General features: G+C 38.0%; 2 protein-coding genes across 3 annotated transcripts; one reads left to right on the top strand and one right to left on the bottom strand.

Annotated features, from left to right (window-relative positions):
• Positions 1-1,145: 1,145 nt before the first annotated feature.
• Positions 1,146-5,520, bottom strand: LOC137720741 (glycerol-3-phosphate dehydrogenase SDP6, mitochondrial-like). Of its 2 annotated transcripts, XM_068459857.1 has the most exons (7): positions 4,997-5,520; positions 3,908-4,381; positions 3,453-3,784; positions 2,846-3,006; positions 2,482-2,737; positions 1,839-2,137; positions 1,146-1,734 (listed from the first exon to the last, which is right to left on the bottom strand). In XM_068459857.1, coding segments are annotated over exons 1-7 (1,890 nt in total). In that variant the 5' UTR covers positions 5,364-5,520; the 3' UTR covers positions 1,146-1,733. The 2 variants fall into 2 exon arrangements, with proteins under 2 accessions (XP_068315958.1, XP_068315957.1); XM_068459856.1 differs by having other exon boundaries at positions 1,146-2,137.
• A 2,567-nt stretch (positions 5,521-8,087) lies between these two features.
• On the top strand, positions 8,088-13,779 carry LOC137719966 (vacuolar protein-sorting-associated protein 33 homolog). The gene is made up of 22 exons (XM_068458948.1): positions 8,088-8,205; positions 8,321-8,360; positions 8,458-8,538; positions 8,816-9,010; positions 9,133-9,243; positions 9,378-9,443; positions 9,698-9,805; positions 9,926-9,970; positions 10,318-10,374; positions 10,815-10,912; positions 11,144-11,195; positions 11,333-11,389; positions 11,533-11,595; positions 11,681-11,787; positions 11,893-12,015; positions 12,104-12,185; positions 12,312-12,382; positions 12,472-12,552; positions 12,819-12,876; positions 12,977-13,038; positions 13,155-13,248; positions 13,401-13,779. The coding sequence occupies exons 1-22, from the start codon at positions 8,153-8,155 to the stop codon at positions 13,482-13,484; spliced, it is 1,788 nt and encodes a 595-aa protein (XP_068315049.1). The 5' UTR covers positions 8,088-8,152; the 3' UTR covers positions 13,485-13,779.
• Positions 13,780-13,836: the final 57 nt, after the last annotated feature.

The following is a 13,836-nucleotide window of genomic DNA, read 5'->3' as shown; positions in this document are numbered from 1 at the left end:
TTCAACACACAAATCAACGCTTTACGCGGAATTTTTCGCACATTTTTGTGAAAATTGACTTACTAACCATCAACACAAATTCTGATTGGATATAAGGTCAGGTTTGGGTTCAACTGGATTAACGGGGTTTTCCAAAAGCAATCAGTGAAGGCGACTGACTAGATAGATGGGTTCGGAGTTATATTTTGCCGTAGGAGTCTCGACTGATTGGATAGACGGGGATTCACTCTGAGTATGTAGTTGTCTATTTATCTTAAGTCTCAACTGACGAGGAGTCTTTGATTCTTTTGTCGAAAGATGTCACTTCATTAACCTTTTCGGTGAGGTAGGAGTTTTATGATTGGTTACTCTCCGGTTGCATTCAGAGTTCGGCGCACAAACAACTGAACCATTTTTATGATGAAGACACTTATCTCTTTTGAATATCTTTTTCCACATAGTTTAATACCGATTCAGCGAGCCTGTATTTTCACCAATATAGTTGAGGTTGCCGAACCCGGTGCACATGATCCAGAACTTCAGAATGATTTACACAACCTTGTCTTCAAGCTTCAAAACTCAAGGCCAAGATTGTTCATTCCTCGGCCGAAGTGGCTCGATCAGAAATTAGCAGCATATTGCATCAGCATTTAAGCCACTAAAACACGTAGTTAGCTCCTAGTTACGTTTGCACACCACGTAGGTTTTGTAACTTTTAGAGTCAACAAAAAGTCAGAAACTCTCCACAGATTGACTATGCATTTGGAAGAGACGGTTTGGAACATTTGTTGAAAAGCATGTGTTTCAAACAACGCTACTTTTAAGATGACTGACGCTTTTGTTCTTAATTCGTTGTATTGATCCTATGATGCTTATTTCACATTAAATAAATATCTTTTTCGCAACAATAAAGTAAAACAATAAAACTCTCATGGGGATATTTATTTCGGTAGAGGCAAAATAGGGAAGAAGTTCAAAAATCACAAGCATGTCGAGGGTTTGGTTTTATCAACTTTTGGACCCAGAAAATCAGCACCAGGCCGTGAGTCAAGTAAATACGGATGGATTGAGGTTTTACGTGAAACATCTCGTGAACAAGGAAAGAAAACGTTGGACCGGACGGTCGGTAATCTTAAAAGTTCAAAATTCATGAAGTGTCAAAGTTTGCAATGTGACACTAGAAATTTCAAATTCCCGACACTCACCATTTCCACCCCCACCCAAGCCATCGGCAACCCCTCCAAGTCCGGTAACTTAAGCGAGGGCAGAAATGGTGGGTATGCGGGATGAGGAATATTAAATGTAAATAGAAAAGAAAGGTCCTTAAGACTGGGTCTTACAAGGCAAATATGCAAGAAAAGCTCGAGTTTTTAGGTTAAAAACACATCGATCAAAATTTGTATTAAACTCATTACCGTTGTATGTAACGATGTTTGAACCAAGAATAAATCACTTTATTTGTGCTTGCAAGGAAAATTGCAAACGAAGACCGATTATTGCAATGCGATTTCTTTTCCTAACATTATATTAAACCCGAAAATATACCGATCAGAATCAATCGAAATTTTTTACCAGCAACTCTGCACAGAGGGGGTGAGAATCTGGTAACAAATTATTTTGACAGATGACTTTAGTTTTCATAGATGTGTAACTATAACCCTATGCTGTGTGTGGTAGGCAAACTCCTTGGCACCAGAATTAAGGCCGGAAAATTTGCCGCCAGTCAATGTACCTGTGAAAAATGAATGCACAAACCTACAGCGGAGACAACCACCCGATCAAGATTATTTACACTACCGACTAATTTGATAGAGGAATTTGTTGATCGTGGATGTAGAACGAAAGAGAAAAGTACTTACTAAACATGTTTCCCGTCATGGAACTGAGCATTTTTTGAAGATTTGAAAGTTTTCAAAAATTCCTTGGCCTTCTCTAACTCGTACTTCTGCCTCGAATCATCCCAGTTGTGTTCGGTCGCTAAAATTTCAATCACACGTGGCAATGCCCTGCTTGCCGCATCAGTGTCGAGGAAAGCAAGCCGAGATCTCCGAGCAAGGAAATCAATGGCAGATTCACAGTACTCGTTTCGAGCACAGTAGGCAACCTCCGCCTCTAGAAAAGGGTATCCATGGGCAAGCCTCTTCCCCAGATTTTCGTTCTAAAAATTTGAAAATATGAAGTTATAAGTAAACCGTTAACTTCAAAGCACGTGACTAATCCCAAAAAAAATATGAACACAACACAACGTACTAAATTGCACAATGACACCGGTGGATTATAATTCCAAATTTTACAGCGGTTACAAGTTTATACATTAAACATATCTAGAATGATAAAATATGGACCAAGACATGAGTATACCGAACTTCGACAATAATACATATGAAGGATGTTTAGGAATTGGCGGTAGCATTGTAATATAAGGACATCAGCAGTATATGAGACCCATAAATTATGACAGATTACATGTATACAGTGACTTTTGGAGCAAGATAAACCAACCTGAGCAATAGCAGCAACTCGTTCAGCCAAAGTACCATATGCATGGGATAGATGCTTTGCTGCAGCAGTGTCCATCACTCCAGGAACAACTTTACCATGACTGTTCTTCATGCGCACATATTGTTGAGCGATAACTGTAAAAGATGCAGGATCCCACCCGTCTCCACCGACAATTTGCAGCTTGGAGGTTAAACATCCATTTTCTGGGGTCAGCTTTCCAGACTTTATTGCTGCATTAACCGCATCTTCTGCCATGCTGAAAAATTTATAGTTAGCAAAATATACTGTTGCTTAGTTTCAAACGGAAAACCTCTTACCTATAAGTATAAACTAAATCATCTCAGCTCAACCAAATAAACCTTACCCACGGTAAGTGGTCCACTTGCCGCCCGTGATTGTTACCAAACCAGGATAATCTTCACATACAACATGATCTCTGGAGATGCTCTCAGTGCTTTTCGCAGATGGATCCGTTGCCAATGGGCGAATACCACTCCACGCAGAGAGAACATCCGTGCGGCGTACCTATATTTTCCCAGCATTGCTTTAGTCTCAACAAGACAACTAACAAGAAAAAGAAAGAGAAAGACATCTAGATTGAGTTACAGCTCTAAATGTCTTCCATTACCTTCCGCATTTGGATATCAATTATCAACCCGAGTAAAAAATTCAACTAGTCAGAGAAGTCCTTAAGGAGATGTGTTACACTGAGGAAAATAATAGACAGTCAACTGATCAAGCAGCTCGTGTTGATAATTAATATCCAAATACAGATCATAAGATCACACTGAAATCTACAAACAAATTCTGACTAACTGACTAAATAGAAAGAAAGCAATCGGTGAAAGAACAGATACTTAATTTTGTAACTGTTCATGTCTATTTGACGTGTGATAAACATGGTGCTGCGTCATAAAGCTTGGATTAGCAATGCAGGAAAAGATGTCACGCATGCACAGAGAATCACAAACCTTGACATTAAGGTAATCACAAATAGCATCCAATATGAATTGAATCTCATCCTCATGTGGTTCAGGAAGCAGAGTAATAGGGGTGTTGGAATCTGTGGTGCCAGCAATTGTTCGTCCCAACCATGGAAGCATGAAAACAACACGTCCATCCTTAGTTTTAGGAACAATCAAACCCATACCCTCAGGAGAGTAATAGTCAGGAAGTACGATGTGTACACCGCTGCTTGGGCATATCATTGGTTTTGCATCTTGATCTGCCATCTTCCTTAAAGAGTCACAAAATGGCCCAGCAGCATTCACGACGACTTTTGCATATGTATCAAACTCTTTCCCTGGTAACTTAAGAAATTCAGTAAGAATCACAACGTTCAAAAAAGGAAACCATTATATCATCATTCACTTAATTACATTACAGTAGCATATAAGCCAGTTGTGGAACTGTGAGCTCATTCTACCTGATAAGTTGTCTCGGATTCTTGCACCAATTGTCCGATTGCTAGCCTCATCCCTCAACAAATCAACCACTTCTGCATGGTTAAGCACCGCTGCACCAGCTAAGGCAGCAGTGCATGCCAATCCAACATTAAGACGCGCGTCATTCATCTGCCCATCATAATACACCACAGTGCCCTTCAAGCTTTTATTGTTACCCTTCCTGGCAAGGGTGGGGAAGAGCTCAACAGATTCTTGTGCAGAATAATATCTGGACACATGTAAGAGCCGTAGTGCTGCAACCAAATCGTACATTTTCAAGCCCATCCAGTAGTATACTACCTCAAACCAGTCAAAACATGGTGTCATGCATGGCAAAGCATGGCAGAGGTGTGGTGCATTGTCAATAACCTGTTTACGCTCCTCAAGCGCATGAAATACCAACTTCAGCTGCCCGTAGTCAAGATTAAAAACAGCTTTCTCCAAGTACCGAACACCTAACATAATAATTATCTTGCATAAGCAACCAAGATAGTTATTTTACATAACCCGCCAAGACGGAAGTCAAAAACTTAATTATAAGCAATTACCTATTAGAAACTAAAATCTTAAAAATCTTTTTAGACAACTCAATGATTACTAAATCCAAACGAAAAAAGCCGAACGTCATGTCATATCTTACAGCTAATTCAATTGGAATTAATATTTATCGTAGCAATATGAATCAGCCGAATCACACTGAAAGATAACAACAAAATCTCAGACTATTCCGTCTCGATTTACAGTTATGATCAATATAGACAACGTTATAATGCATCATTCTACAAAGTTAACGAAATTACAACGGTTTTGTACATTGATCCACTCCTGCAGCTCAATTTCTCTTCAACCACACAAATGCTAACAGGAGGCAAAAACGACCACCGAAACAAAACAAAACGTCAACAGCAACAGCAACTTTAAGGACCGGAAATGACAAATTGAGACGACAGGGAGATCCATGTAATGCAATTAATTACGCAACACAATATATACAGAGAAGTATGAATTGTATATATACGGATACGGATACGTATACGTATACATGTATTGTACATACGCTATACGCCTACCTCCATGAATTAGCTTAGTGGACCGCGACGACGTTCCAGAAGAGAAGTCCTCGCGCTCGACGAGGCCGACGCGGAGGCCTCTGGTGGTTGCGTCAAGGGCGACGCCGCAGCCGGTGGCGCCACCGCCAATCACGAGAATGTCGAGCGGGTTGGCAGCACTCGCGCCAATCAGAGCTGCCTCCTGAGCCGCCCTGGACGGGACGACAGCGTTCGGGTCGCTGATCTTCTGGCGGACAGCGCCGAGAGAGGAGGGCCCGGCGCCACGGTCGCTGGCGGAGAACGAAGGCTGGAGGAGAAAGGCGCCGCTGGCTGAGGTGGCAACGACGGCGGCGGCTCCGAGCCGGCGTAGGCGTATAGCTGTGGCCATAAATTGAGGAGGGAGGGAGGGCGGGATCCGTTCGGTTGAAGAAAATGGTTTTTGCGTTGGGAATCGTTCGCGGGGTATTTGGATTGAGAGTGAGATGCTACGATATGGTGTCGTACGTGTTCGTTGAAGGAGTGACAGTTTCTTCAACCACGCTCCTTTTATTTTCCTTTTTTTTATTACAATTTCACTAGTTTTTAGGACTTTTCAATTTCAACTCTTTTTTTTAGTACATTGATATACTTGACATTAAGGTGGCGTTTACGTAAGGGTAAGAAACAAAATTGAATTCCGATTACAGCATATTCCAGTATTTATCAAATTTGGAGAAATCAAAATTTAGTGGGTCCCACGTAAATTTTAGAATTCAATTCCAATATTTGGCTGATTTGGATTCTCAACATAAATAAGGTATTTGGATTCCGGATTGCTTGGGCAATCGAAATGCTAATTTGTTTTCCTTTATGCCCTCACTTACTTTCATTATTTCCAAGATCATCTTTTTAACCCTAAACTGTATTTTCCTTTTCATGCAGCTCCTTTCTCTCTTCTCTGCATGCCTTTCATGTGTGATTGCTGCTTACCAATTCGAAGTTCACATCCACCAACTTGGAAGAATTTGCTAAAGATTTTTCGAGTCTCCATTATTTCCTTAAAAGACAGGAAGTTCTCCACCTTCCATGTGAAGGAACTTCTTTTCCTGTTCTTTTTCACCTTCTATGGAAAATTTTCATCAGTTCACTCTCGAAAACACAAGCTGAATAGTTGTTATATTGTCTAACACATTTATAAAACTGTATCATTCCACCATATGAAATTTCAAACTGTTCATAACATACACAATCCTAAGAACAAAATGAGCACGCCTAAGCATAACTCAAGTAACATTGAGCACAAAGAGTAGGTTATAAACAATATATGCAAATCATGGTGGTTTATGCTATCTTGGCTAGCATTAATACATATTTGATTTGGGACAAGACATTTTAGTAATCATACTGGTTTATATTCCGATTCTGCTGAATTAGTAAACAGTTTTATGAAATTCTATTCCGATTCTAGAACATTTAAGTAAACAGTTTCAACAGGAATCCAATTCTAACTTCTCCTCATTTCAACTCCTCCTCAATTCAATTCCTCATATTTTCATTACAGTTACGTAAACACGCCCTTAAAGAGTTTAAAGGAGAAAGGTGAAAGGGAGTTCAGTCAAGATACATAATAAATAATTTAATTTAGAATCGAACTTGTCATCTATGAAATTTGAACTTAAAACCTCTCAATTACAAATAAAAAAGAATATCACTAAAACGTAGTACTAAATGACTTCAACTTTTTTATGTTAAACTTAAAAAAAAAAAACATTCTTTCTAAATAAAAAATGCTACGTTTTCGTATATTTGTAAATTTTAAAAAGTGAGACTTACAGTTAAATTTTTGAAGCCATCCCACCCACCACCCCAAAAATAAAATTAAAAAAAAAAAAAACCAAAAAGAAAAGCCAAATATCTCTTGTGACATCCCACATCATCAAGGGGGAGTGATCCTTAAATGTATATTCTCATCCCTACCTAGCACGAAGTCTTTTGGGAGCTCACTGGCTTCGAGTTCTGTAAGAACTTCGAAGTTAAGCGAGTAGCGCGCGAGAGCATTCCCAAGATGGGTGACCCACTGGGAAGTTCTCGTGTGAGTCCCCAGAAACAAAACCGTGAGGGCGTGGTCAGGACCCAAAGCAGACAATATCGTGCTACGATGGTGGGGCAGGCTCGGGTTGTGGTGGGGGTCCGGGCCAGGATGTGACAATTTGGTATCAGAGCCTAACCCTAGCCGTGGTGTGCCGACAAGGACGTCAGACCCCTAAGGAGGGTGGATTGTGACATCCCACATCACCCAGGGGAGTGATCCTTAAATGTATATTCTCATCCCTACCTAGCACGAGGCCTTTTGGGAGCTCACTGGTTTTGAGTTCTGTAGGAAGTCCGAAGTTAAGTGAGTAGCGCGCAAGAGCATTCCCAGGATGGGTGACTCACTGGGAAGTTCTCGTGTGAGTCCCCAGAAACAAAACTATGAGGGCGTGGTCAGGACCCAAAGCGGACAATATTGTGCTACGGTGGTGGAGCGGGCTCGGGTTGTGGTGGGAGCCCGGGCTGGGATGTGACATCTCCTATTCAACGACCACCCATCTCTAAATTCCTTAACCATAAAGCCCCTTAGTACTACATTGTAATGATATTCCACTCTTTTTTTAATGTAGGCAATATTATTTATTCCAAAAAATAAAAATTGACAATATAAATATATTGTAATGACGAGAATGTCCCAATCTCCAACTATGCAAATGAACCTCATCAGCTCCTCAATCAAACATAAAATATCTTCGTTAAATAAGGACTAAAATAATAAAAATACCCTATTTAATAAAGAAGGGGTCAAAATGATTTGTAAACAATTGAGAGTATTTTAGTCATTTTATCATTATTTAATGAAGATTTTTTACGGAGGACCAAAATGATCAATGATGGAAAAACTCATAGATAAGTTTTATTGATTTTAAATCTCACAATCAAAGAGAGGAGTTGTGTCATTTCAGAAACTCTTTTATCTAAAAAGCCTATATTATTTTTATGGCACGGGCCTAATTTCGATAGTACTAAAGCAATCTAAGTCCTACACAAGGCCCACAATAACGAGTCCAGGCCCATTATAAAGTTGCTTCAAGCAAGTTTCATCGTCTTCGTCTTCGAGCAGGAGAGCCAGCTCCGCAACTGAAAAATTGGAGGTTTTGGACTGCCATGGCTCAGATTCCCAACTTAGACAATGCTCCGATCAATCTCACATCCCTCAGGTACTATCTGATTACAATCTCCATGTAATTTCCAATTAATTTTGTATTTTCTTCCTATATATCTATATATGTGTATATATTATTTAATTTTTGTGTGGATATTGTGGTACAACAGGGAACAGTCTCAGAGGGAGCTTGTGAACATCCTCAAGAATGTGAGCTCCAATTCGTTGATTCAATTTAGTTTCCGTTGAAATTCAAATTAAAAAATGTCTTGAATTTTGATATTTATGATTGTTCTTGAATTTGCAGATTCGAGGAAAGAAGTGTTTGGTCATCGATCAGAAGCTCAGCGGCTCTCTCTCATCGATCATCCAGACTTCGATCCTCAAAGTAAATATATCACACTGTTTCCATAGAAATTCAAATTTTCTGCTGAATTTTGTATGGTTTGTGTTTGTGATGCGATTTTTATGCTTGTTAAGCTGGAATTTGAAGGGGAACTCGCATTCGAAATTGATTTTCGGTTCTTAATTTCGGAAAAGCAGTTGTTATGTTCAACTGAAATGAGCTGTGAATAATGCAGGAAGCTTTTTCTGGTGGAATTTAGATTGTAATTGTTGTTTGTTTGTTTTTTTTTCTTTTTCTTTTTGCTGGTGCATGCAAACAGGAACATGGGATTGAATTGCGACATCTTTCGGCTGATCCCATTCAAACTGACTGTTCCAAGCTGGTTTACCTTGTCCGTTCAGAGCTCACTTTGATGACGTTGATTAGTTCGCATATTCATAATGACACGTCAAAAGGACTGCAGAGAGAATACTATGTTTATTTTGTCCCTCGACGTACGGTTGCTTGTGAGAAGGTGAGAACGCTTTGGCTATTACAGATGTACTTACTCGCAATAAGTTATGGTTTTTGATAGATAGATGCAATGTGCGTGTTTTTGGATATTGAATGATGATAGATACCATTTTGGTTTTGCAGATCCTTGAGGAGGAAAAGGTCCATCACTTGTTGACTATAGGGGAATACCCGCTATACATTGTTCCTTTGGACGAGGATGTTTTGTCATTCGAACTAGATCTTTCTTACAAGGTACTGGAGAAATTCCTCATTTTATATTTGTGAATTTATTTTAATTATTTTGATTTGAGCTTCAGATGTTCTAAACTTGTTATAAACCACTGATTTATATTTATTTACTTTCTCTTTTTGTTTATGCATGGTAGGAATACCTAGTCAATGGTGATACAAGCTCACTTTGGCATATTGCAAAAGCGATTCACAAGCTTGAGGTTGTCAAAAATACATGCACAATTTGCTCCGTTTACTTTAACTTTAAGCTTTCGCTTTTAAAGATATTTCTGTGATTTATTTGAATCACGTAAGCACGAATCCTTTCACCATATGTGTGTGTGTATATATATTTATATGACAGGTATAAGGTTAGAGCAACAATTATGAATGTAGCCAGAAATATGCTTCTGGTTACTCTAGTTATTGTTCTTTGCCTGTGGGTGAAAATTGTGCCTTGTTTATTGTTTTGTAGTTTTCTTTTGGGGTGATACCAAATTTGAGGGCGAAAGGCAGAGGTTCAGTGCGTGTTGCTGACATTCTAAACCGCATGCAAGCTGAAGAACCGGTTAACTCACCTGATGTAATTTATACATGACTTTAAGCTCCTTCTCTTATGAATTAGTTTAAAAAGAATATAAACTGCATGCTGAAATGTACGTTTCATATTCCCTCCACTAATATATCTTGCTTGTGACTTCAGATGGTTGTGCCAGAGATAAATACTCTCATCCTGTTAGATAGGGAGGTACTCTCTCTCTCTCTCTCATCCTCTTAAAGTTACTTAGTTTGCCACACAACATGGCATGTTCTGGCCATTTCTTGTTGGTACATTTATTTGCAAGACATGCAATAAATAACTTTAGGTTAATTTCATGAAGTATGCCATATTAATCAATTTGTTCACGATTTAAAATTTTTATTTGGAAAGGAATAGAAAATTGCAATAGAGAAATTATGAACTCTTCTTTATAATTATGGCATACCAATCCATTATTCAGAAAGTTACAAACTCAAATTCTGCTACTGCATATTTTAATGCAAGTGTACTGTGAATTGTGGTTTTTGCTTACATCGACTATTCCTTGGATGTAGGTGGACATGGTAACTCCCATGTGTTCTCAACTAACATATGAAGGGCTTCTTGATGAGGTAAGTCATTGTAAAAACTGGAGGAAGTATATATTCAGTAGAAAAATCAATCACATGTCATGGTTATGATAAAAAGCTGCATGGGTATGGTAGGTAACTAGGAATAGCAAGCATATGTTAAAATTTTGAGTTGCTCGTGAGGTTTTTTTAACTGGATTATAGCATACCAATTCAACTGGCATGCTAAGAATGTATGCAAGTTTTTCCAATAACTTTTTCATTTGTTTTTCATTAAATCATTATTTATATAATATATCTACTCTTATTAATTAATTGCCTAAGACATAGATTTGTAAGTCAACTGATCCTAAGTCTTTTTTTGTATTAAACCTAAAACGTTAACGAGAAACCTTAAATTTTCTGAATTGAAAGTAAAGGAGAATTCTTGTTTGTTTGTAATTTGAATTAGTTGTAAGCTATCCCTAATAGTTTCAGTGCAGTTTCTGCATATCAACAATGGTGCTGTTGAGCTAGATGCATCTGTCATGGGGGCTGCCCAACAAGAGGGAAAGAAGATGAAAGTTCCACTTAATTCAAGGTGTTTCATTGTTTGCTTGAAAGAATTTTTATGTAATTCAAGGGCATCATGTCACACATATACTCATATGAAGTCTTTTTGCCCATCCATAACACTCGTTGCTCTCAAATGCCTATACCATCGTAGTCTTTTCTTTTCTTAATTGTTTTTCTTTAATCATTTTTCTTCCTATGTGCTTCTTTGGTCCTTTGTCTTTTCATACTTATTTACTGTGTATCGTAATAATCACAGTGACAAGCTGTTTAAAGAGTTACGGGATCTCAACTTTGAAGTTGTTGGCCAGGTTGATCTATATTCACCACTTTAAATTGTTCTGTTTGTTTCTTTTTCTAAAGCTATTTCTTCTAAGTTCTTATAAAAATGAAAAGAAATTCTTCCCAGCAATTCCATTTCTCATTGCTACCTGCAGTATGATTGCAGATACTACGTCAAAAAGCACAATCAATGAAGCAGGACTACACCGATGTGACTAGCAATGTAAGTGAATGTTATAAGACCTAAATACTTGCCCTTCTGCAATCATGAGATGATTTCGACTCAATTTTCTATTCATGAACCTAATGGTATTACCAGAATTTTATTTTATTTTCTAATGAAGTGCTATATAATATTGCATATAGAACCAGACAGTTTCTGAATTGAAGGACTTTGTCAAAAAACTGAACTCATTGCCAGAAATGACTGTAAGTAATTCTTTAAATCATTTATTCATTATAAGAATTCATCCAGGGAGTTTTATATTCTGATTTGCTACAATTATTGCTTCAGAGGCACATAAATCTTGCTCAGCATCTGTCAACGTTCACGTCAAAGACATCATTTCTTGGACAACTTGACATGGAACACACAATTATTGAGAGTCAAAGTTATGACATGTAAGCTGAATTTAGGCTGCTGTTTAGAACTTACATGTTTGGGCTTTTTATGCTTCTCATTTTCTTTAGCCATGTAATTAAGACTGAAAGAGTTTATGAATGCAGATGCTTTGAGCATATTGAAGAAATGATCCATAAGCAGGAGCCTCTTGTGAATGTCCTACGTCTTCTCATATTATTTTCTATTACAAATTCTGGGTTGCCCAAAAAGCATTTTGACTATTTAAGGCAAGTGCTCTTCATCACACACTATGTTTAAATTTAATCCTTTTTATTTTATATCTTATATTAAATGGTTTTTCTATTCTTGGTTTAGGAGAGAACTACTCCATAGTTATGGATTCGAGCACATGGTTACACTGAATAATTTAGAGAAAGCTGGATTGCTTAAAAAACAGGTTCATTTTTATTTTACCCTCACAAAATAATGCACTAGTTTCATTGAATAATTTAGCAACTGGTGAATGGACCTGTGTGCATAAAAGAATAAATGTGGATTCATTGTACAAGTCTGAACTTTGCAGGAGACGAAAAGCAACTGGCTGACGGTTAAACGTGCCTTGCAACTTGTAGTTGAGGACACTGACACTGCAAAGTATTATTCTTCTCAACTTTTGATTTTCTTTTGGTAGTGTTCCCTTTTCTGTGGTACTAACTTGGGGATGCAATTTTCTTATATCACAGCCCCAATGACATCTCCTATGTGTTTTCTGGATATGCACCTCTTAGCATTCGCCTCATCCAGCAAGCTGTTCGATCTGGATGGTGAGCCTAATTCCTTAACTAAAAATTTTTGTTGCATGTTCGTTTTCTTTCTGTATTTGTTTGTTTGTTTCTTATCTTTTTTCAGCAGATCCCATCAATTCTACTTCACCAGGAGTATATATTCTGCAAGTCATTTGCCCTTTGTTACAGTCGAGCTCTTAGAAAACCACTGGAAATGATAAAGATATACGATCTTTGGTTGTAAATTTTCATGATCTCGATGCGTGTTTAATTTGCTCTAAAACATGCAACTTTATTACTTTCAGGCGTCCTATTGAAGAGATTCTGAGGCTTTTACCTGGACCACATTCAGAAATAAAGAGAGTAAGTACATTTCTTGAGTTATTCGTTCTAATCTGATCTTTTGTGTGTGTATATTGGACTACATGTTAAGCTGCTTTTTTCTGTTGTAACAATTTTACAGGGCAGATTCTCAAGCAGCCCGTCGGTAGACACTTTGCAGGGGCATTCGGCCAGTGTAGACAAGTATGTCCCAACTGGTCCTATTTTATAAGAGTCTGCTCTGAGTACTGTATTTCTTGATTTGTTGTTTGCTAATGCTGCATTTATACTTCAATGCAACATTTCTGAACATATCACAGGGTATCTGATGGAAGGCGTTCTCTAGTACTTGTTGTCTTCATTGGAGGTGTAACGTTTGCGGAGATCTCTGCTCTTCGATTTCTCAGTGCTCAGGTATGTTAATTGTTTTGCACGTATGAAATCTACGACATTTCATTATGTTATACAATTTGGTAGATGGATGGGTTGAAGCACATTTACTCCTCTCATCTGTTATCTGCGTCTTGTCCTAATTCCTGATATCTATAGTAATTTGGATCTTGCAGGAAGGGATGGCATATGATTTGATAATTGGGACCACGAAAATGGCCAACGGCCGCACCTTGACCGAAACATTCATGGGAAGTTAGATTGACGAGTAAAGTTTTGCTCGGTTTCATTTTCTCCTCCTTTCTGCCTCATATAAGTAGATCAATCCCGTGTGGGCTAGGCTAATGCTGTGTTTGGTGCTTGCTGAGATCAAACTGGTTCTTGTTGTTCCATATATTTTCTCGTAACGATTTAGTGGCAGCAATTTCAGTATTTTTTCGCGTATTTTGTTCTGTTTGAATATACATTTTAAGTGTTTTTGTATTAAGTTTATTGAGGCGAAAACGGAGAAGCTTAAAAGCACTTCTAGATGAGTTATATTCAACTTTTTTGTTACTGCTGTTTTTCTAATACATTTAATTATTCACTCAAAGGAAAAATTGGAATTTTTTT

The sequence above is a fragment of the Pyrus communis genome, chromosome 16 (genome assembly GCF_963583255.1).
Source record: "Pyrus communis chromosome 16, drPyrComm1.1, whole genome shotgun sequence".
Lineage (NCBI taxonomy): Eukaryota > Viridiplantae > Streptophyta > Magnoliopsida > Rosales > Rosaceae > Pyrus > Pyrus communis.
Note: the sequence above shows the minus strand (reverse complement) of the source record. Positions and strands in the feature narration are given on the sequence as shown.